Here is a 21,679-nt window from a genome sequence, read left to right as displayed (position 1 = left end):
TGAGTCCTTCCCCAGGGTCCCCTCTGCATCTTCCTCCTCCCTTAGAGGTTTCTCGCCTTATGGGTTTGGTTTCTAATCTTATTTTGCTGTGCAAGCTGCAGAAATGTCAGGCTTTTCTGAGTATTCCTCTGCCTTCTGATTACCCTTTTAAGCAATGCTGATTGCAGGAAATTGCTGTGGTGCAAGGCGGGTGTCAAAACACACAGTGATTAAAACCCGCGTGTGTCATTCACTGCCTGATTGAAGTAATCACAGGAGGGAAGAGCAGATGAAAACCGGCGGAATGCGCCAAAGGGGGCTGTCTCTGATCGTTTGAGTTTCAGGATTTGGAGTTAAAGAATCAAAACTTGTGCGAGCAAGGCTTGCGTTTTCAGTCATGTTGTTTCATTCTGAATCCGAAAAGCTGAGCAGGGCCTGGGTCTCTGAACATGGTTTTCCTCAGAAAGGCGCTGCTTTTTGTGGAAGGTCCCCCTTCAACAGACACTGTTGAAAAGTGGTTGAGCACATCAGGGGGAAGGATACTGGAATGTGATAGGATAAACGGATAGGCAAAGCCCTCATAGCTCAGCCCTGTAAGACTGCACCCACCCCGCCATCCCCCGGCCCTCGGTGGGGAGGCCTCTGCTTCGTGCCGTTTGAAAGTCCAGGTTGTCACCTGGGCTTCTGACTGACCACATTAGAAGTTCCAGCAGCCCCCTTCTCAGGTTCAGCTAATTTGTCAGGTTCAGTTAATTTGCTAGTGTGGCTCCCAGGACTCCAGAAACACTTAACTTCTGTTGACCAGTTATTAGAAAGGGGACAAGCCAGGTGGAAGAGATGCATAGGGCAGGGTGGGCGGGAAGATACATGGTGCTTCTGGAAGCCCTTTGTCCTTTTGGGTTTTTATGGAGGTCTCATTACTTGAGCACCATTGCTTGAATCACTGGCCATTGGTGTTTAAACCCCATTGCTATACCCTCTCCTCATTGCTATGCCCTCCCCTCTTCCCAGAGGAGGGAAAGACAGGACTGAAAGTTCTAACCCTCCAATCACTAGGTGGTTCCTCTCACAACTAGTCCCCATCCTGAGGTTACCTAGGACTTTGCCAGGAGTCCCCGAATTAACATAACAAAAGACACTTCTCACCACTTTAGGAATTAGGAAGTTCGTTTTAGGCGCTCTCTCCTAGGAATGGGAGTGAAGACCAAATAAATACTTCTTATTATAAATCACAATATTGCTGCTAAGCTATTTATATTGTTTGGTTTTCTGAAAAGTATTAGTCCCATTTGGGCTTGGCAATTTGGGCTGGATATAGTGGTCCAGTACTCAGGTACAGATGTGAGGGATGAACAATAAAGAAGGCAGAACGCCGAAGAATTGATGCTTTCAAACCATGGTGCTGGAGAAGCCTCTTGAGAATCCCTTGGAAAGCAAGGAGATCAAACCAGTCAATCTTAAAGTATATCAACCCTGAATACTCTTTGGAAGGACTGATGCTAAAGCTGAAGCTCCAGTACTTTGACCACCTGATGTGAATAGTTGACTCACTGGAAAAGATGCCGATGCTGGGAAAGATTGACAGCAGAAGAAGAGGGTGACAGAGGATGAGATGGTTGGATGGCATCACCAATTAAGAGATGGTGAGGGACAGGGAAGCCTGGTATGCTGCAGTCCACGGGGTCTCGGACAGTTGGACACAGCTTGGCGACTGAACAACGACAAATAGTGGTCATGAGAGCTAAATATTTGAAACCTGATTTCTAAGGTGGGGGGAGTGGCTTGTGGGCTCTCACTTACATGAGGTACTGGACCATCAAATTTGCTTGACAAGGAACACTGTGAGTCAAGCATTGTAGTAGGTATTGGAGGCATCCACTAATGATTTCTTGTCTCTTTATTTCCCTCAGGCACAGAACCTTGGTATTTCTATTTAATTAATGGATTTCTGAATTTTAATGTAGTCTTTGCTTTAGCCCTCCTGGTCTTACCACTGACTTCTCTCATGGAATACCTACTGCAGAGATTTCACGGTAAGTGGAATAAGGAATGATAGATTTGGGGGAGGGAAGAGAAGTAACAATGTGTACCAAGAAATAAAAAACAATCTACTTATTTTATTTTCCATTTTCTTTCTATGGAAATGGTTGGCTTATTGCATTTTTCCATCTCTGTTTATAGTTTGTTCAACCTGCGTTAACCTATGTGATAATCTGGTTAATAACTGCAAGTGAGGAAGTCTGTGTGATTTATAGAATCATCTGGGGAGGCAAAAGCATTTAAAAAGTCTTGGGAGATAAGCCTATTTAAAGAAGTGTATGTTAGCATGGTAAATTGCTTAAGATAATCAACAGTAGAGGCAAACAATCTCTGGGAAATTCAACCAAAAATCTGGAAACTAAGCCATGCAGAGATTCCCCCACATTTGGTGCTTGCTCTGATTGGAAGACAGAGCTGAGCAGAAATTCGTTTGAGTTTCGGAAGGAGATTTAATTTCCAACTTTTCGGTCTGGTTTGGATGCCGTGTGATTCTTCCATACCATTCCCCATTCTGCTTTTCTACAATTAATGGTTTATAAAGAGTTTGCTGTGTTCATAGAATATGAAAGCAGCCTTCAGAGTCACTTTTGCTTTATTTTAGAGCTTTTGTTGTAACGTAACCCTGATGCCGTTATCTAACAAAATTAACAGTTTTTTCTTAATATCATCTAATGCCCAGCTAGTATTTAGATTCCTACACTGTCTGAAAAAAAACTTTTATAGTTTATTAAAAGCAGAATCTAAATGAGTGATATACGGAATTTGGTGTTATGTTTCATAAGCTTTTCTAGAGGTTCCCCCCTGACCTTTGTCTTCCTGAAGATTTCTAAAGAGACCATGTCACTCATCTTGCCTACATAGCGTCCCGCGTTTGGATTCAGCTGTTTGTTCCCGTGAGGTATTAACGCATTCCTCCATTCCTTGTGTTTATTAAGGATCACTTTTCTTTTTTTTTTTCTGAAAAGTAGCTTTTTCTGACTATAAAAATAATTTATACTTTGGAAGATTTGTAAATGCTTGTGATATGAGTATAAAAACAGTAAAAACAAAAACAGTATATTAAGCTGTTCTCTAAAGCAGGAATCCAGTTTTGGTTTAAAATTGTGTCATGTACCCACATGTCCAGCTAGTAAGAAATTGAGGACTCTGATTTTTCTTTATACATTTTGTATATTTTATAATAGCAACAATACGTTTAACATAGTTTAACAGAAATATAGGTTGACAGAATATAGTTTAACAGAAACTATAAGTGTTTTATAGAGAATGTTCCAAAATTTTAGGCCATATTTTAAAAATATGTTTGTCAGCTTCTAAGATGCAAAAGACGAAAAGATTGTTTACTTGTAGAAGATAAAACTTTTTTTCTTATAAGAAAATTCCAACCTAAAATACTTCTTGGGAAGGTAAATATCCTAAATTATAGCCTAAAATTTCATAAGTGAAAAAAAAGATGAACTTGTTATTGCAGTTCAAGAATGTTTATTCTTAAAGAATTTCTGCAGGAACTTCCCTGGTGGTTAAGACTCTGCGCTTCCACTGCAGGTGGTGCGGGGTGGACCCCTGGTCCCTGGCTGGGGAACTAAGATCCTGCGTGTCTCAAGGCCAAAAAAAAAACACCTGTTTTTTCAAAAGCATGTATAACTAAGGAGCACTGGGTTAAGCAACGCTAAATTGGGCTCTGATGACAACCCTGATCTTTCATCTCAACTCGCTCATTGTAGACATAATGGACACCAGGGGGCGCTGTGTATCCACCCTTGGTCGGTGATTCCCATGTACTACTCGTTACCGCTAATAGGAGCACAGTTTGAGATGCCTTCACTGTGGGTTGTAGGCTTATCACTCAGCGTCCATGTACCTAACCATGACCACAGGAACTTTCCACTAGGTGCTTGGGTCTTAGTGTTCATTAAATTCCTGCAATTCTTTCATATGGTTTAAAATACATTCTTGGCTTTAATTTTGAGGTACAGAGTGGATGTGTATTATCAAACAGGAGAGAAAACTCGATCAGCAAACTTCCTTTAAGAATGGTTTTATATTTTCTTTTGAAACAAACTCTTTGTCATTTGTAGCTTGACAGAAACCAGTGATGAGTTTGAGAATCCAACTTTGTTTCTTTCCTTTGATCTATAGCTATTTGGTATATGCGTAAGAAGGTTAATGTAGTAAACAGAAGGATTAAAGTCTAAGAAGTGAATTTATGTTATGCTTTTGGTTAATCTCAAGAATCTTTAGTTTTAGTGGCAGGACTCTTCTCTCTCTTGAGAGAGAGAAGTGTATTTTTTTCTTCATCCAGTATAGACTTGTTAAGCTCTATTACGCATTCACCTGACATTCATTTGTGTTCCAGCTAAATCCAGTATTGTACCTACCTTTAAATGTTGGATCTCTTGGGAGAGCTAAGAAGTATATACGTCTTTCTATTTGACTCCTTAATTACATCAGAGAAAGTGTGAATAAAAGAGTGGGGTGCCCTAGGGTATATGCCTAAGTTTGAGATCAAGAGAACTTTGAGAGTGAATGTGCTGTTTTGGTCTCATATGGTGAAAGGTGGATTTTTTTTCTGTTTTACAGTTCAGAATTTAGGCCACCCATATTGGCTTACCTTGGCTCCAATGTATATTTGGTTTATCATTTTCTTCATCCAGCCTCACAAAGAGGAGAGATTTCTTTTCCCTGTGTATCCACTTATATGCCTCTGTGGTGCTGTGGCCCTTTCTGCACTTCAGGTGAGTTTCAGGGAAATGTGTGTCTGCTTCATTCTGTTTCACATTAAATCTTTCAGAAAGCTTAAAGGCAGATTACAGAATGCTTCCACCTAAGATATGTGATCCATACATTAACGTTTATACAGATCATGTTATAAAGCTTTGATTGCTTAAGTGTTGTTTGTACTGTCGTTTGCTGATCACATATTTGCAGTATTAATTTGTGCTAGTAATAATTTGTCTCTCTTGCCATTAAGAATCCAATTGCTATGAAAGGAATTTTTAAAAGTCATTATATGGGCCTAGCACAGGATGGTAGCAGCCCAGCAGAGCTAATGGAATGTCTGTTTTTCAGTTATGAAACCTGAATCAAACTGGCTCAGGTGTTTGGGATTACTTCAGGCTGTTAGCGATATGGGACATTGTAATCCTGGCTTAAAACCTGTCCAGGTCAGAACTAATCATGAATATTTCTGTATTTATGGCCTTGGAAGTGTCGGACTCTTTTTTTTTTTTAAAACCTCTGCTCCATTTGCAATTATTAAAAAAGGAATAATTTGGGTAATAGGTTTTTTTCCTTAACAGATTTGTAATAAGATATAATTTTCAAGGGCTTCTCAGGTGGTGCTAGTGGTAAAGAACTTGCCTACCAATGCAGGTTAGATGAAAGAGATGAGGGTTCAGTCCCTGGATGGGGAAGATCCCCTGGAGGTGGACACAGCGACCTTCTCCAGTCTTCTTGCCTGGAGAATCCCATGGACAGAGGAGTCTGGCGGGCTACAGTCCATAGGGTCTCAAAGAGTCTGACTGGACTGAAACGATTTAGCACACGTGCACGCACAATTCGCAAACCACAGAATTTACTCATTTAAAGTATATGATACAGTGTTTTCTAGGCTATTCACAGATCTGTGTAAGCGTTACTCCAGTCGATTTAGAGCATTTTCATCATCTCAAAAACCTGTATCCTTTAGCTGTGGTAGCTGCCCACCCCCCAATATCTCCTCAGCCACAATCAACAGCTAAACTACTTTGTATCTCTATAGCTTTGCCTATTCTAGGCATTTCATGTAAATGAAATCATAGAATATGTGGGCTTTTGTGATTGACTTCTTTCATTTAGCATAACATTTTAAAATCTCATCCTTTTAGGACAATAGTTTTTAAAAGTAATTTTAATTATAAAAGTAGTTGAACTTCATCAGGGATAATTTTTCTTTTACCTCTTTCTAAAATCAGTCCTGCTACCCTAACAAAATCTCCTTCTAGCATTTTTGCCTATCATATAATGGAATCTATTATGATTGTAGTTTAAGGCTCATGTAACTGTATCCCTCTTAATATACTTATATCCTTATGTTGCTGTGTCTATATGCATCATTTTAATAGCAATATAGTGCTCTGAGTTGGATATAATTTATAACATTTTTATGTAATACATAATATATTGAATTGGTTCTATATAATGGTTAGACGTAATTTATGTTAGAGTTTAGGTTGCTCACTTATTTCAGTATTATAAATAATGCTAGGATAAATATCTTTGTTTAGGTATTTGGATTGTTTCTTTAGGAAAGATTCCAAAAAGTATGAAAGGAGTTCAAACATTTATGGCCCTTGTTATGTATTGCAAAATTGCTTTCCAAAAGTAGTTCTAGTCTGAGAGGGAAAGAAGGAAGGAAGGAAATCTCATGGGAAGGTGCTGAAAAGCTGCAGAACTCATGCAGGTGTGTATATATTCTTAATGACATTCCTCTAGTTTGTGAATAAGTTTAGTATGTAATTAACAGCATTTTCCTAATGTTCCATGAGGGGAATTCTGTTTCCTTCTTGTTTGGTCATGAGACATTTTGTTGTTACTAAAAACTTTGATGAAAACTTGTCAGTAAGGAAAGTGAAGGTTAATCACCAATTACATCAGAATAGATGGAGATACTTCATATATTTTTAAAAAACCCCAAAACTACCAAAAGCCATTTTCATTTAAATATTTTTTAAAAATAAATTATTAGGAGTTTAGTCACTAGGGAAAATATCCAGCTAAGTTTCCTGTGAAGCCAGTGAGATTTCATGCTTGGCAAGCCCTCTGGTGAGGTTGATCTATAGACAGTTTAGCAGAGTTTGCTTTAATCTTAGAATGTGGAGTGGGTATCTCACTGTGTGCAAATGCTCAGATTCTTGGTAGAACCTCTTTTGCTGCTTCCTTCCTCTTAAGTTATGATGATGTCTTGTGATGATATGTATCCTGCAAGGTGTATCTTTTTTTCAGAACAGTTTTCTTTCTTTCTAGAAATGTTACCACTTCGTGTTTCAGCGATACCGCCTGGAGCATTACACCGTGACGTCGAATTGGCTGGCGTTAGGAACACTCTTCCTGTTTGGGCTCCTGTCTTTTTCTCGCTCTGTGGCACTGTTCAGAGGTAGATGTGCAGACAGTAACTTAATCCACACTCACTTTACCTGGTTTTTGCTTGATGCGTGAATGTCTAATATAATTCAGCTTAAGCCGAGGGACTTTTCTGTGCGGAGAACCTGTGGACTTCGTATTAAGAATGGGATGTGACATCTGTAGCTTAGGACTGAAGAGAAGATTGAGAATTCCTTTTAGTGTGATTAACTATACACTTCTTCTCTATTCTTACTTTTTTTTTTCCTTTTAAAGAATGAATTAAGGAAGCCTTAAACATAGGATGCAGAGTTGAGGCTCAAGTCCCATGATTATATTCTTTGTTATAATCTTTATTTGGATCCAGAATATTGAAATGGGCTCAAAGAACATCAATTTTAAAAGGTGGAGGGTGTAGAGAAGGGCAAGAAAGCAAGTGATTTCTGGCCAAGATTGGGCCTCTGCTGTAATCATCTTCCTGACTGCCCAGGCATTTGATGCCAGTTGAGTGGGCTTCCTGCTGGAGTTGCTGTGTGCCTCTCACACGGATCACAGTGGGTGCTAACACGCGCTGTAATTAAATAGCAGAATCTCACCTCTCTCATCTTAGGCTTTCACACACCCCTCTCCCTTCCAGGGTATCACGGACCCCTAGATTTGTATCCAGAATTTTATCGAATTGCCACAGACCCCACCATCCACAGCGTTCCTGAAGGCCGGCCCGTCAACGTCTGTGTCGGGAAAGAGTGGCATCGCTTCCCCAGCAGCTTCCTTCTGCCTGACAAGTAAGCTGCCCTTTAATTCTCAGAGTTTTAAATCGAGGTGTAGAAACAGCAAATCTGTGGCAATGTTGTCTTAGTTTTTCCTCCGCTTTGGATTCGTCGGGAGTGTTTGTGTGATTCACCATCTCGGGCAGCCGTGGGCAGCGTGCCGAGCACCTGGGGCCTCTGTTCGGTGATGCACCCTGCTCTGCCCTGACCTTCGAGGATGTCGTCGGTCCTGGGCTCCTGCTCGTGGCTTTTCCTGAGGATCCGCGTTTAAATTTTTATGACTAACTCATGTTAACTCACTTTTGAAAGTGGTTTAGAAACTCTCGGTGTCTAGAGTGTTTTTAGAGAAGACACATTTGTTGTCCAGCAACAGTGAACATTCTCTCCCACCATATGGACCCTGGGGAAAGCGGTGGATAAGACCTGTGCACTGCTTTCCTTCATGCTGTCTGTGGTTGGATGTGATAGATAGCTTGGGCTCCGAGTTCCTTTGTATTTGCTTTATTCAGACAGAGAAGAGTCCTATTTAGGGAAAAGAGAAGTCAGGTTAAGATGAGTCATATTGTTCCATTTGGGGACTGGCTACAGCAGCTTAGCTGGTGGTAATATCTTTTTCCTTGATAAAGATCCTGTATCAGTCATTAATGATTAATTAAAGCTTGTTTTTTAAAGTGTTCGCTTTAGCCTTTGCCTTTTCCATCTGAAACAGTTTCATAACTAAAGGTACTTTTGACGATTACTCAGGAACAAAGTAGTTTTCCCACAGTGAGTCCCTACATTTCACTCTTTACTCTCTATGCCTGATGAACTTGCTTAAATTTTGAGAGGTCCCCTGATCACATGATAATTGGCAATGAACTTTGATGTTTCTCTAGTTGTTTGATGGTATAACCACTATTGCAAATTTCACTGCTTAGAGTTGGTGAAATGGTATGAGAGATCTCAAGTTGAAAATTTCTCAACGATGTTGGATTGAATTGTGACCTCTGCCTCTATGCTCTGTGGCTGAGGTTTCGCAGAAATATTTTGTCTCCAAGTGAAATATTTTTCACATGAAATTTCCTTTTTTTGCTTCTATATTTCAAGAATATTTAGCAATCTGAGCTCCCTGTGTTTTTCTCATTCTTCTTATTTGTGTTTTTGACAGTTGGCAGCTTCAGTTCATTCCGTCAGAGTTCAGAGGCCAGTTACCAAAACCTTTTGCAGAGGGACCACTGGCCACCCGGACTGTTCCTACTGACATGAATGACCAGAACCTAGAGGAGCCATCCAGATACGTAAGGGGATACTTTTACTACTATGACAAGAGTGCCACCCTTAAAATCTGTTAGCATACGTAATAGAACTTTGATGAAATGAGAGTTTTTTAGGAAGTGATTTCTTTAAGATGAGGGATATAACAATTGTTGAGAAAGAATGAAGAGTGTCATTTTTATTTTCAAATGACCTCCTTTATTTTCTATGTAAAATTTTTAATTCAACCTATTTTCTAAGCTGGATCAGAAAATTTCTTATGTTGAATTCAAGCCATTTTGAAACACATTCTGCAACTCTTATCATCCTTGGTCCATTAAAATACCTCCTGGGGAACGTTCAAGTTACCCATAGACCTTTGAGCTAATGATTAGTATATTCTGGTTTTAGCAAGTGGATAGTCAGTGAGGGTTCTTCTCACACCGAGTCCATGAAGCAGTGTGTGTCAGGGCCATGCTCTTGTACACACTCATCTTTACCCACTCTGGAGCCATGTAGGTTCCTTTGAGAGATGATACTTTCACCATTTGATAACCTGTAAGATCTTTGACTGCGGAAAAGGTGAGAGCGCTAAAGATAATGTTCCTGGTTCCCAGAGACAGTAAAGGACCGTTTTATAGAATTATTAGAAAGCACATTTTTTTTTGGCAGCCTGTTTAGCAAACATTTAAGAATTTAAATGTCAAATACATTTCCCTTATGACATATACCTAAAGCATGAAATATCAGGACTTTCAATTCCCGTTCAGAGCAAACCTGTAGCCACAGCTGGCCTTTTGTCTCCCGGACTGGGGCAGATTAGATTTCCATGGAGACCCTCAGTTTATGGGTGAGATTCTTACAGTGTGAGCTTTAGCTTTATAAGCTATGAGAATGGACATCATAAAATACATTTTTGACTTGGCTCCCTGAGAAGGTAGGAAGTGTATTCCACTAAGTGACTTGGAGTTTCTTTCTAACTGAAGCCTCTGATTCCTGTAACAGTGAAAATACTCCTGGGTGGGACAAACTGCTATTAGCCACTTTTATTTTAGCTGCAGATACTCGTGAGAGCAGGCTTTGATGCACAGGGGATCATCATGGGGACACTTGATAGTCAAAAAGATAGGAGAATATGCTGTGATGAGGGGAGATATGATGAATTCATGGTGATATTGTCGCAGCTGTGTTTTGGGAAGAGATAGTATAGGATGATTTAAAAAAAAAAAAAGAGTATGGACTTTGGAGTCAAGTAGGCCTGCGTTCTAAACTCTGTTGCCTACCTGGTGACCTTGAGCAAATTAGTTAACATCTCTGTTTAACTAATTTCAGTTTCTGTCTGTGAAGTGGGAATAATGATACCTACTTTTGGAAGATTAATGTGAGATTGGATATCATATCTTTTCTGTCATATATAGCATAGTGTCTGTACACAGATTTTCCCACAAATGTTCTTAATTTGATAACAGTGTATCTGATGGATTAGAGGTAAATGAACCCTTAAGAGGATTTATAATCTGCCCAAAGCTATCTCTCCTTCCTTAAATTTATTGTTCCCCAACTTGATTTTTATTAGTCTTTTCAGACTCATTGGTTTTTCTATCCCAGGGACTTTGCTTGTCTTGGTAACGGTACCTGGACTTCCCTTGTCTACCTTCTTATACTACCAAAACTCTTCCTCCCTGAAGCCTTTCCCAACTATTTAAGTCTGTAGTGAGCAGTGTCCTCCCTTAAATTGATCTGTGTAGCTCATTTAGCCATTTAATTTTGTTGTCTTATCGTCATTTAAATATTTCTGATGTGTATGTCGTATTTTTGGCCATCATACTGTGAATGCTATGGAAAGAATGACTGCTTCTGTTTCTTTTGTATTCACCATAGTGGCTAAAATAGTGCTGTATATCTAGTAATAAATGTATACATGCTTTCTGGCTTGAGGAATGAGTGTTCATCATGGTTGGGATAATGATGTTGAGAGAAAGCTGGCTATAGAACCCACAGGTCCTTACAGGCACATGAAATGATGCTCCACATTGCTAATTATTAGAGAAATGCATTTCAAAACCACAGAGAGATATCATCTCACACCAGTCAGAATGGCCATCATCAAAAAGTCTACAAATAATAAATGCTGGAGAGGGTGCGGAGAAAAGGGACCCTCCTACGCTGTTGGTGAGAATGTAAATTGATGCAGCCAGTGTGGAAAACAGTATGGAGGGTCCTTAAAAAATTGAAAATAGACTTGCCATATGATCCAGCAATCTCATTTCTGGGTACATATCTGGAAAAAACAAAAATGCTAATTTGAAGAGATACATGTACCTCAAGGTTCATAGCAGCATTATTTACAGTATCAACAGACACACCTATACACACACACTGGGATATTACTCAGCCATTAAAAGGAATGAACTATTGCCATTTGCAACAACTTGGATGAACCTAGAGAATATTATGCTTAGTGAAGTAAGTCAGACAGAGAAAGGCAAATACTATATGATACCACTTATATGTGAATCTAAAAAATAATACAAATGAATTTATATACAAAATAAAAATAGATTCACAGACATAGAATGCAGATTTATGGTTACCAGAGAGGAAAGTGGGGATGGGGGGTACAAATTAGGAGTTTAGAATTAACAGGTACAATCTACTATATATGAATAAGTAACAAGGATTTACTGCATAGCCCAGGGAATTATAATTATATCCAATATCTTATAATAATCTATAATGGAATATAATCTACAAAAACACAAAACTCCCCTGAATCACTATGCTGTACACCTGAAACTAATAAAATATTATAAATCAACTGTACTTCAACTTAAAAAATACTACAGTGGCCTGTTGTACATTTGGTATGCTCTGGTCATTGGTTGTCTCTGGTTAGACCATATTTCCATATTCTCTGCTCAAGATACCGTTCAGTGACTGTATTAGCTTTACCCCAAAGGTAGAGATTTTCCAGAATCACTATGGGAGTCAGCAAAATGCTAGGTGGTAAAACCAGGGACAAGCAGGTCCCGCATGCACTCTGAGTGTGCAGTGTCTGTCACTGTGCTCGTGTGCCTTTCTGTGACTGAGTTTCTTGCAGAGTTCCCTGGATTTTCCTGTGTGGTGGGGGAAGTGCCCTTCAAATCCAGTCCACTCACCTTTGACCCTTTGGAAAGCAGAAGACAGTTGGTGGCTTACTGTGGCTTCTACACAAACTATGATCAGGGATTACTTTCTTTCAGTTAATGGTTTAAAAAGACATTTGTCTTCCATTGATGATACAAGTAGTAAACACTTATTGAGTAATGAACGCTACCAATAAGAAAATAAATCAGCTGTAATCTGATTTGTTGTTGCTGTTGTTTAGTCACTAAGTCATGTCCAACTCTTTGCAACCCCATGGACAGTAACTCTCCAGGCTCCTCTGTCTGTGGGATTTCCCAGGCAAGAATACTGGAGTGGGTTGCCATTTCCTCCTCCAGGGGATCCTCCCGGCCCAGGGATTGAACCTGCATCACCTGCATTGGCAGGCGGATTCTTTATCATGAGCCACTAGGCAAGCTCATAATCTAATTGCCCAAATATTAAACCACCATAACCATTTTGATGGTTTCTTTTTCTCCAGTTTTTTCTCTTGCATTCATATGTGCATTTGTATGTAAACAAAGATCTCAATTATTTTGAAAAATAATGTAGTTCTTTAAGAACTAGTACCAGGATCAAGACTGTAGTGACTAGACAACTTTGCCTGACTTGTAAGAGTTCACGTTGTACTACATTTGTGTTTTACTCCTGGTATCAGTCCTGGTTTGAAGTACAGGTTCATTCAAACAGGCAAAACAATCATGTTCTTGGTCTTTCCTGCGCAGGTGGAATAGCAGCATTATTTTTACTTGCCCTTTGGTTCTGAGTAACATGTTTTAGCCAACCTTTGGCTTCAATGCTCAGTGATACAGTCTGTCTCCTGTTTCTTGTCTGAATGGAAACTAAGAAACATGCCTGACCTCCTGCTTTTCCCTATGCTCTGTTACCTCTGAGGTTAGCAAGAATTAGGAGTGTTTGTAAAGGTTCTGTGGTTTCTACTGTATTGTTATAATTATACTGCAGCAGTTATTTTTTTTTGCTGTGTATTATTTCATGATAGTTACTGAGTAGCTGTTGAACATCCCATTATTGAACAGGTGGCATTATTCAGTGGTACCTACCAAGATTTTCTTTCAGAATCAAGGTCTGAATTTAGAAGATACCTTCAGTGTCTCCTCTATTTCTTGACAAATCCAAATTTTTGTTCACTATTCCAAGGTGAATGATAACATTCGGTTCCAAATCTGGTATCTAATTTGGGAACTACTAAGTCAATGGGTAGAGTTTGGAATAAAAATTATGTCTTCAGGAGGGAGCTTAAAGACTTCTCTCTGACTTTGGCTTAATCCTTAAGCAGATTTTCAAGAAGCTTGTCCATCTGTTACCATTGAAAAAAATAAAACTGGTCATTGATTAATTTTTTCCCCAAATAGGAATATAGTCTATTCTGCTATAACATGATGTGCGGTTGCTGAAGATAATAGTGTGGAAAGCCACAAGTCTTGTGGGAAAAATGGAGTTAAGGACACAATACTCACAAACTTTGTTAGTGACATATGGAAGAGATTTGTTGTTGTTCAGCCATTAAGTGGTGTCCTACTCTTTGCAACCCCGTGATCTGTAGCTCTCCAGGCTCCTCTGTCCTCCACTATCTCCCAGAGTTTGCTCAAATTCATGTGCATTGAGTTAGTAATGCTATCTAACCATCTCATCCTCTGTCGTCCCCTTTCTCCTTTTGCCTTCAGTCTTTCCCAGCATCAGGGTCTTTTCCAATGAGTCAGTTCTTTGCATCAGGTGGCCAAAGTATTGGAGCTTCAGCTTTAGCATCAGTCCTTCCAGTGAATATTCAGGATTGATTTCCTTTAGAATTAACTGATTTGATCTCCTTGCAGTCCAAGGGATTCTCATGAGTCTTCTCCAGCACCACAATTCGAAAGCATCAATTCTTTGGCACTCAGCCTTCTTTATGGTCCAACTCTCACAACTGTACATGACTACTGGAAAACCATAGCTTTGACTGTATGGACCTTTGTTGGCAAAGTGATTTCTCTGTTTTTTAATATGCTGTCTAGGTTTGTCATAGCTTTCCTTCCAAGGAGCAAGTGTCTTCTAATTTCATGGCTGCAGTCACCATCCACAGTGATTTTGGAGCCCAAGAAAATAAAATCTGTCACTTTTTCCCATTCTATTTGCCATGAAGTGATGAGACTGGTTGCCATGATCTTAGTTTTTTTACTGTTGAGTTTCAAGGCAGCTTTCTCACTCTCCTCTTTCACCCTCATCAGGAGGCCCTTTAGTTCCTCTTCCCTTTCCGCCATTGTTGTTTAGTCGCTAAGTCATGTCCTACTCTTTTGGGACCCCATGTATTATAGCCTGCCAGCCTCCTTTGTCCATGGGTTTCCCATGTAAGAATACTGGAGTGGGTTGCCATTTCCTTTTCCTGGGGATCTACCTGACCCAGGGATCAAACCCACCTGTCTTACATTCCCAGGCGGATTCTTTACCACTGAGTCACACAGGGAAGCCCCTTTCTGCCATTGGAGTGGTATCATGTGCATATCTGAGGTTACTGATACTTCTACCAGCTATCCTGATTCCAGCTTGTGACTGATCAGCCCAACATTTCCCATGATGTACTCTGCATAGGAGTTAAATAAGTAGGGTGAAAATATACAGCCTTGACATACTCTTTCCCCAATTTTGAACCAGTCAGTTTTTCTGTGTCCAATTCTAACTGTTGCTTGTTGACTCACATACAGGTTTCTCAGGAGACAGGTAAGGTGATCTCGTACTCTCATCTCTTTAAGAATTTTCCGCAGTTTGTTGTGATCCACACAAAGTATAGCATAGTCAGTGAAACAGAAGTAGATGCTTTTCTGGAATTCCCTTGCTTTCTTCATGGGCCAACAGATGTTGGCAATTTGATCCCTGGTTCCTCTGCCTTTTGTAAACCCAGCTTGTACATCTGAAAGTTCTCAGTTTATATACTGCTGAAGCCTAGCTTGAAGTATTTTCGAGCATAACCTTGCTAGCATGTGAAAAGAGCGCAATTGTATGATAGTTTGGACATTCTTTGGCATTGCGATTCTTTGGGATTCAAATGAAAACTGACCTTTGCCAGTCCCATGGTCACTGCTGAGTTTTCCAAATTTGCTGACATACTGAGTGCAGCACTTTAACAGAATCATCTTTTAGGATTTGAAATAGCTTAGCTAGAATTCCATCACCTCCACTAGCTTTTTTCGTATAGCAACCTGACAAAAACAGAAGGATAGTTTTATATGTGTTCAGTTAAGTTCAGCCGCTCAGTTGTATCTGACTTTTTGTGACCCCATGAACTGCAGCACACCAGGCCTCCCTGTCCATCACCAGCTCCTGGAGTCCACCCAACCCATGTCCATTGAGTTGGTGATGCTATCCAACCATCTCATCTTCTGTCGTCCCCTTCTCCTCCTGCCCTCAATCCCTCCCAGCATCAGGGTCTTTTCAAATGAGTCAGTTCTTCCTGTCAGGTGGCCAAAGGTTTGGAGTTTCAGCTTCAACATCAGTCCTTTCAGTGAACACCCAGGACTGATCTCTTTTAGGATGAACTGGTTGGATCTCCTTGCAGTCCAAGGGACTCTCAAGAGTCTTTTCCAACACCACAGTTCAAAAGCGTCAATTCTTTGGCGCTCAGCTTTCTTTATAGTCCAACTCTTACATCCATACATGACCACTGGAAAAACCATAGCCTTGACTAGACGGACCTTTTTTGACAAAAGAATGTCTCTGCTTTTAAATATGCTGTCTAGGTTGGTCATAACTTTCCTTCCAAGGAGTAAGTGAAGTGAAGTTGCTCAGTCGTGTCCGACTCTTTGTGATCCCATGGACTGTAGCCTACCAGGCTCCTTGGTCCCTGGGATTTTTCCAGGCAAGAATACTGGAGTGGGTTGCCATTTCCTTCTCCAGGGGATCTTTCCCACCCAGGGATCGAACCTGGGTCTCGCTCATTGTAGGCAGACGCTTTACCATCTGAGCTACCAGGAAAGCCCTCCAAGGAGTAAGCGTCTTTTAATTTCATGGCTGCAGTCACCATCTGCAGTGATTTTGGAACCCCAAAAAATAAAGTCTGACACTGTTTCCACTGTTTCTCCATCTATTTCCCATGAAGTGATGGGACCAGATGCCATGATCTTCGTTTTCTGATGTTGAGCTTTAAGCCAACTTTTTCACTCTCCTCTTTCGCTTTCATCAAGAGGCTTTTTAGTTCCTCTTCACTTTCTGCCATAAGGGTGGTGTCATCTGCATATCTGAGGTTATTGATATTTCTCCCGGCAATCTTGGTCCAGTATTTCTCATGATGTACTCTGCATATAGGTTAAATAAGCAGGGTGACAATATACAGCCTTGATGTACTCCTTTTCCTATTTGGAACCAATCCGTTGTTCCATGTCCAGTTCTAACTGTTGCTTCCTGACCTGCATACCGTTTTCTCAAGAGGCAGGTCAGGTGGTCTGGTAATCCCATCTCTTTCAGAATTTTCCACAGTTTATTGTGATCCACACAGTCAAAGGCTTTGGCATAGTCAATAAAGCAGATATAGATGTTTTTCTGGAACTCTCTTGCTTTTTCCATGGTCCAGCGGATGTTTCCAATTTGATCTCTGGTTCCTCTGCCTTTTCTAAAACCAGCTTGAACATCTGGAAGTTCACGGTTCACGTATTGCTGAAGCCTGGCTTGGAGAATTTTGAGCATTACTTTACTAGCATGTGAGATAAGTGCAATTGTGTGGTAGTTTGAGCATTCTTTGGCATTGCCTTTCTTTGGGATTGGAATGAAAAGTGACCTTTTCCAGTCCTGTGGCCACTGCTGAGTTTTCCAAATTTTCTGGCATATTGAGTGCGGCACTTTCACAGCCTCAGCTTTGAGGATTTGAAATAGCTCAACTGGAATGCCATCACCTCCACTAGCTTTGTTTGTAATGATGCTTCCTAAGGCCCACTTGACATCACATTCCAAGATGTCTGGCCCTAGGTGAGTGATCACACCATTGTGATTATCTGGGTCATGAAGATCTTTTTTGAACAGTTCTTCCGTGTGTTCTTGCCACCTCTTCTTAATATCTTCTGCTTCTGTTAGGTCCATACCATTTCTGTCCTTTATCGAGCCCATCTTTGCATGAAATGTTCCCTTGGTATCTCTGATTTTCTGGAAGAGATCTCTAGTCTTCCCCATTCTGTTGTTTTCCTCTATTTCTTTGCATTGATCACTGAGGAAGGCTTTCTTATCTCTTCTTGCTATTCTTTGGAACTCTCCATTCAAATGGATATATCTTTTCTTTTCTCCTTTTCTTTTCGCTTCTCTTCTTTTCACAGCTATTTGTAAGGCCTCCTCAGACAGCCATTTTGCTTTTTTGCATTTCTTTTTCTTGGGGATGGTCTTGCTCCCTGTCTCCTGTACAGTGTCACGAACCTCATTCCATAGTTCATCAGGCACTCTGTCTGTCAGATCTAGTTGCTTAAATCTATTTCTCGCTTCCACTGTATAGTTAGTCATAAGGGACTTGATTTAGGTCATACCTGAATGGTCTAGTGAGTGGTTTTCCCCACTTTCTTCAATTTCAATCTGAATTTGGCAATAAGGAGTTCATGATCTGAGCCACAGTCAGTTCCAGTCTTGTTTTTGCTGACAGTATAGAGCTTTTCCATCTTTGGCTGCATTATATGTGTTCAGTTCAGTTCAGTTCAGTCGCTCAGTCGTGTCCGACTCTTTGCGACCCCATGAATCACAGCACGCCAAGCCTCCCTGTCCATCACCAACTCCCGGAATTCACTCATACTCATGTCCATCGAGTCCGCGATGCCATCCAGCCATCTCATCCTCAGTCGTCCCCTTCTCCTCCTGCTCCCAATACCTCCCAGCATCAGAGTCTTTTCCAATGAGTCAACTCTTCACATGAGGTGGCCAGAGTACTGGAGTTTCAGCTTTAGCATCATTCCTTCCAAAGAAATCCCAGAGTTGATCTGCTTCAGAATGGACTTGTTGGATCTCCTTGCAGTCCAAGGGACTCTCAAGAGTCTTCTCCAACACCACAGTTCAAAAGCATCAATTCTTCGGCACTCAGCCTTCTTCACAGTCCAACTCTCACATCCATACATGACCACAGGAAAAACCATAGCCTTGACTAGACGGACCTTAGTCAGCAAAGTAATGTCTCTGCTTTTGAATGTGCTATCTAGGTTGGTCATAACTTTTCTTCCAAGGAGTAAGCATCTTTTAATTTCATGGCTGCACTCACTGTCTGCAGTGATTTTGGAGCCCCCAAAAATAAAGTCTGACACTGTTTCCACTGTTTCTCCATCTATTTCCCATAGAGTGATGGGACCAGATGCCATGATCTTCGTTTTCTGAATGTTGAGCTTTAGGCCAACTTTTTCACTCTCCTCTTTCACTTTCATCAAGAGGCTTTTTAGCTCCTCTTCACTTTCTTCCATAAGGGTGGTGTCATCTGCATATCTGAGGTTATTGATATTTCTGTGTTAAATGGCTAAAAATGCATAAATGCTACAATAATACAGAAGTTTACCCTGAAGGAGACCTCACGTATGCTTCTTGAAGTGGCATTAGCAGGGCTGTAGCTTGTGAAATAAGGGTTATCTGAAATATGACAGAAAGTTTTAATACCAAATATGGATGATATGGATGGGTATGGCTCAGAACATGCAGTGAACTGAAGAAGCTGGGAGATATTTGAGTGTGGGCACTTTGTATATATCTGGACTGATAGGTTCAATTGGCTGCAGTTTTCTGGATTCATCTAATTTTTCTTGTGGATTTAACAATACATAAGCAAACGTGGAGAGTGAATTATACTCATATTGTTCAGTTGCGTTGGAACAAATGTGCGTATTCAAAACAAATGTTAGAACAGAACTGATTGTAAATTTTTTTTGTCTTTAGCCCCGCTTTTACCGTTTAACCAGTGGAAAGAATTATGGTTTTGAAAGGTATCGGTATCATAAAATTTAAAGATCTTTTTCACTTTATGGGTGAAAAAACTGGGGCTTGGGTTGTAACCTGACCAAGGTTAGTCCTAGGATAAAAGCTTGGTTTCAGGATTCCCCAGTATTATTTTTATTCTTTTCATGCCTCCTGTTACTTTCGAAGTCACGTATAATGTATCACTTGAATATATGTTTTCATGCAATGGTTAATGTTCTTTCATGTGGAAGGACTGAATAGACCCTTAAGTGGTTGAGCATCATATTTTTAAGAAGTTATTTTTCATTTCTAGAGCTCTGTTACATGTATGGCAGATACTTTAAATAATTATTGTGTTTATCAAAAGAAATGTTTGGTGTCCACTCCCTTTTTTTAATTTCTTCCTTCTTTTTGTCTCTCTTTTAATCATTTTTCCTACTCTTATTCAAAGTCCTTATTTGAGGAGAAAAGTAATTACCTGATAGATATCCTTGCTAATTGTTATTAGCCTTAAGTTGAAGAGCAGGCAGATTAAAATTGCTGTACTGTGTGCAGTAGAGTAAAATTGGAATCCACTCTGCATTTAAGTATGTTTGAAATGCTTCTTTAAAATTAATTTACTCATATCCATTGTGTTGGCATTTAGAAATGATGTTTTCATGATCTTTAGTGATTGAGTGACCCCAGCATTTTACCTGTGAGTTTACGTTTTTATAGTGAAGTAAATTCTTCCTTGTGAATTTAAAGATTCATTCAACAAATATACATTTATCAAGGCTTTATGGGAGGCAATAATACTATAAATCTGTGACTCTGGGTAGCAATTACTTTTTAAAATTTAATTTTAGTATATATAAAATAAATGAAAATCCAGAAAAGTACTTGAAATCTTTCCCTATCAGATGTTTCATCCTAGGCCCCAGAGTTCCTATTTCAAAAATAGAGAGAGAGAGAGAGAGATGATCACAGGATTATATTGATGTCTGGCAAAATGATGTAGTGGCAAGAGCACTGACTGGGCTGGGAGTTAGGAGAACCTGGGATTCTTTTCTATAATTCAGTGAAATGTATTTTATTCTTATCTGATTTCATGGGTCTCCGAGACCCTTGAAATAGCTTCGCGTCTCTAATTTGCTGTGGCTACACCTAACTTCCAATTGCAGTGTTTAGATTTCATAACTTCCAATTGCAGTGTTTAGATTTCAGCTTCTCCCATGACCTGTTTTCTAATCAAGATGCTTCATGGTAGCAAATGTTATCTTGCAAAATGATTTCTGGGCCATGTGACCTGATGACCAGGCATGGAAGTCTCTCTGCTGTTTCTGCCCCGAAGGAGATGAGCATCTGTGTCATGGCACCTGAGTGTGATGTTTGAGAGCTGAGAAGACATGGCTGCACACTCCATCTCTGGCAAAACCCCTATGAGAAAAAGCTGTGAGAGTATTATTGCCCCATACCCTTGGCCCACTACTCCCTGCCAAAACGCACACCTTCTATTATTGCTGTCTTGATCTCTGGCTCAGGCCTTTTTTTTAGAGTCTGTATTTTTGTTTACCTCTGGGATAGCCTTAAATTGTCATCCTTAATATGTAATATCCTTACATCTTCCTGATAAGATGTAAACAATGCAATAACTGATTATCAATAAATCGTTTGAATTCCCCTCCCACCACCTTTCTTTTTCTTTTGCTTCAGAGGTGCTGATTTTTTCTTCTTCAAAGCTTCCAGTGGGTTGTTAGAAATGAAAAGAAGTCACATTTCTTTCAAAATGAGTCTTAAACACTTGTATTTTACAAAATTTTAAACTAAGGCATATTTTTAGCTTCGACAGCTGGTTGATATGTAGCCTGTGACTAATGAAATGAAACACATTTTTGTTTCACCATCATATGTTAATGTCACCCTACAATTTTGTTATTTTTGATGCAAGAAAGAATGATTAAATCTGAAGAAACAAAAAAAAAAAAAATGAGCTCTTTGGTTACAAATCCAGCCTTTTGATTTTTGAATTGTAGAGGATGTGGTATGGAGTATGGTCTCAGATTGTGCACTGAGATATTGATAAAATCTAGAGAAGAAACTATTCTTTCTGATTCTCTTAGCCCTAAGGGGCAGTAGTCACTTGGTGTTACCAGTGGTTCAAACTGAGAAATCTCAGACTCTAAATAGTCACAGTAAAATGTATGATCCAGATTTTATGAAGAAAAATCCTTATTTCCAAAGACAAAATCCTAGAACATAAACTAATAGGTTAATGTTGATTTTCTTTGGGTGATAGTGTTATAAGTGATTTTTTAAAATGCATTTTAAAGATATTTTGATAACAAATGATATTTTACTTTCATAATTTTAAAAAAATTACCATAATAAGGGCTATAGATATCACATCTTTGAAACTACCAAGATCTCTGGTAGCCTTTACAAATAAAACTCAGCACGCAGTCAGCTGACGTTAGGTTTTTGTCTTTAAGCACAAGAACCTTCCACTCAGAGTTGGAAGATAGATTTTCTGT

General features: G+C 39.7%; 1 protein-coding gene across 3 annotated transcripts in view; it reads left to right on the top strand.

The window, feature by feature from the left end:
- Window positions 1-21,679, top strand: part of ALG9 (ALG9 alpha-1,2-mannosyltransferase) — a 107,954-nt gene that overhangs the window by 38,314 nt on the left and 47,961 nt on the right. For 2 of the 3 annotated variants that reach the window (XM_068988509.1, XM_068988511.1), the window contains exons 9-13: window positions 1,890-2,012; window positions 4,600-4,754; window positions 7,024-7,153; window positions 7,757-7,904; window positions 9,037-9,166. In XM_068988509.1, the coding sequence (XP_068844610.1) occupies window positions 1,890-2,012; window positions 4,600-4,754; window positions 7,024-7,153; window positions 7,757-7,904; window positions 9,037-9,166 (686 nt within the window). The remainder of the gene's footprint in view (window positions 1-1,889; window positions 2,013-4,599; window positions 4,755-7,023; window positions 7,154-7,756; window positions 7,905-9,036; window positions 9,167-21,679) is intronic. The other variant, XM_068988512.1, reaches the window with a different exon arrangement.

Source organism: Capricornis sumatraensis, chromosome 16 (genome assembly GCF_032405125.1).
Source record: "Capricornis sumatraensis isolate serow.1 chromosome 16, serow.2, whole genome shotgun sequence".
NCBI classification, from domain to species: Eukaryota; Metazoa; Chordata; class Mammalia; order Artiodactyla; family Bovidae; genus Capricornis; species Capricornis sumatraensis.
The sequence above is the reverse complement of the archived record's forward strand: the minus strand, read 5'-3'. Positions and strand labels throughout refer to the sequence as shown.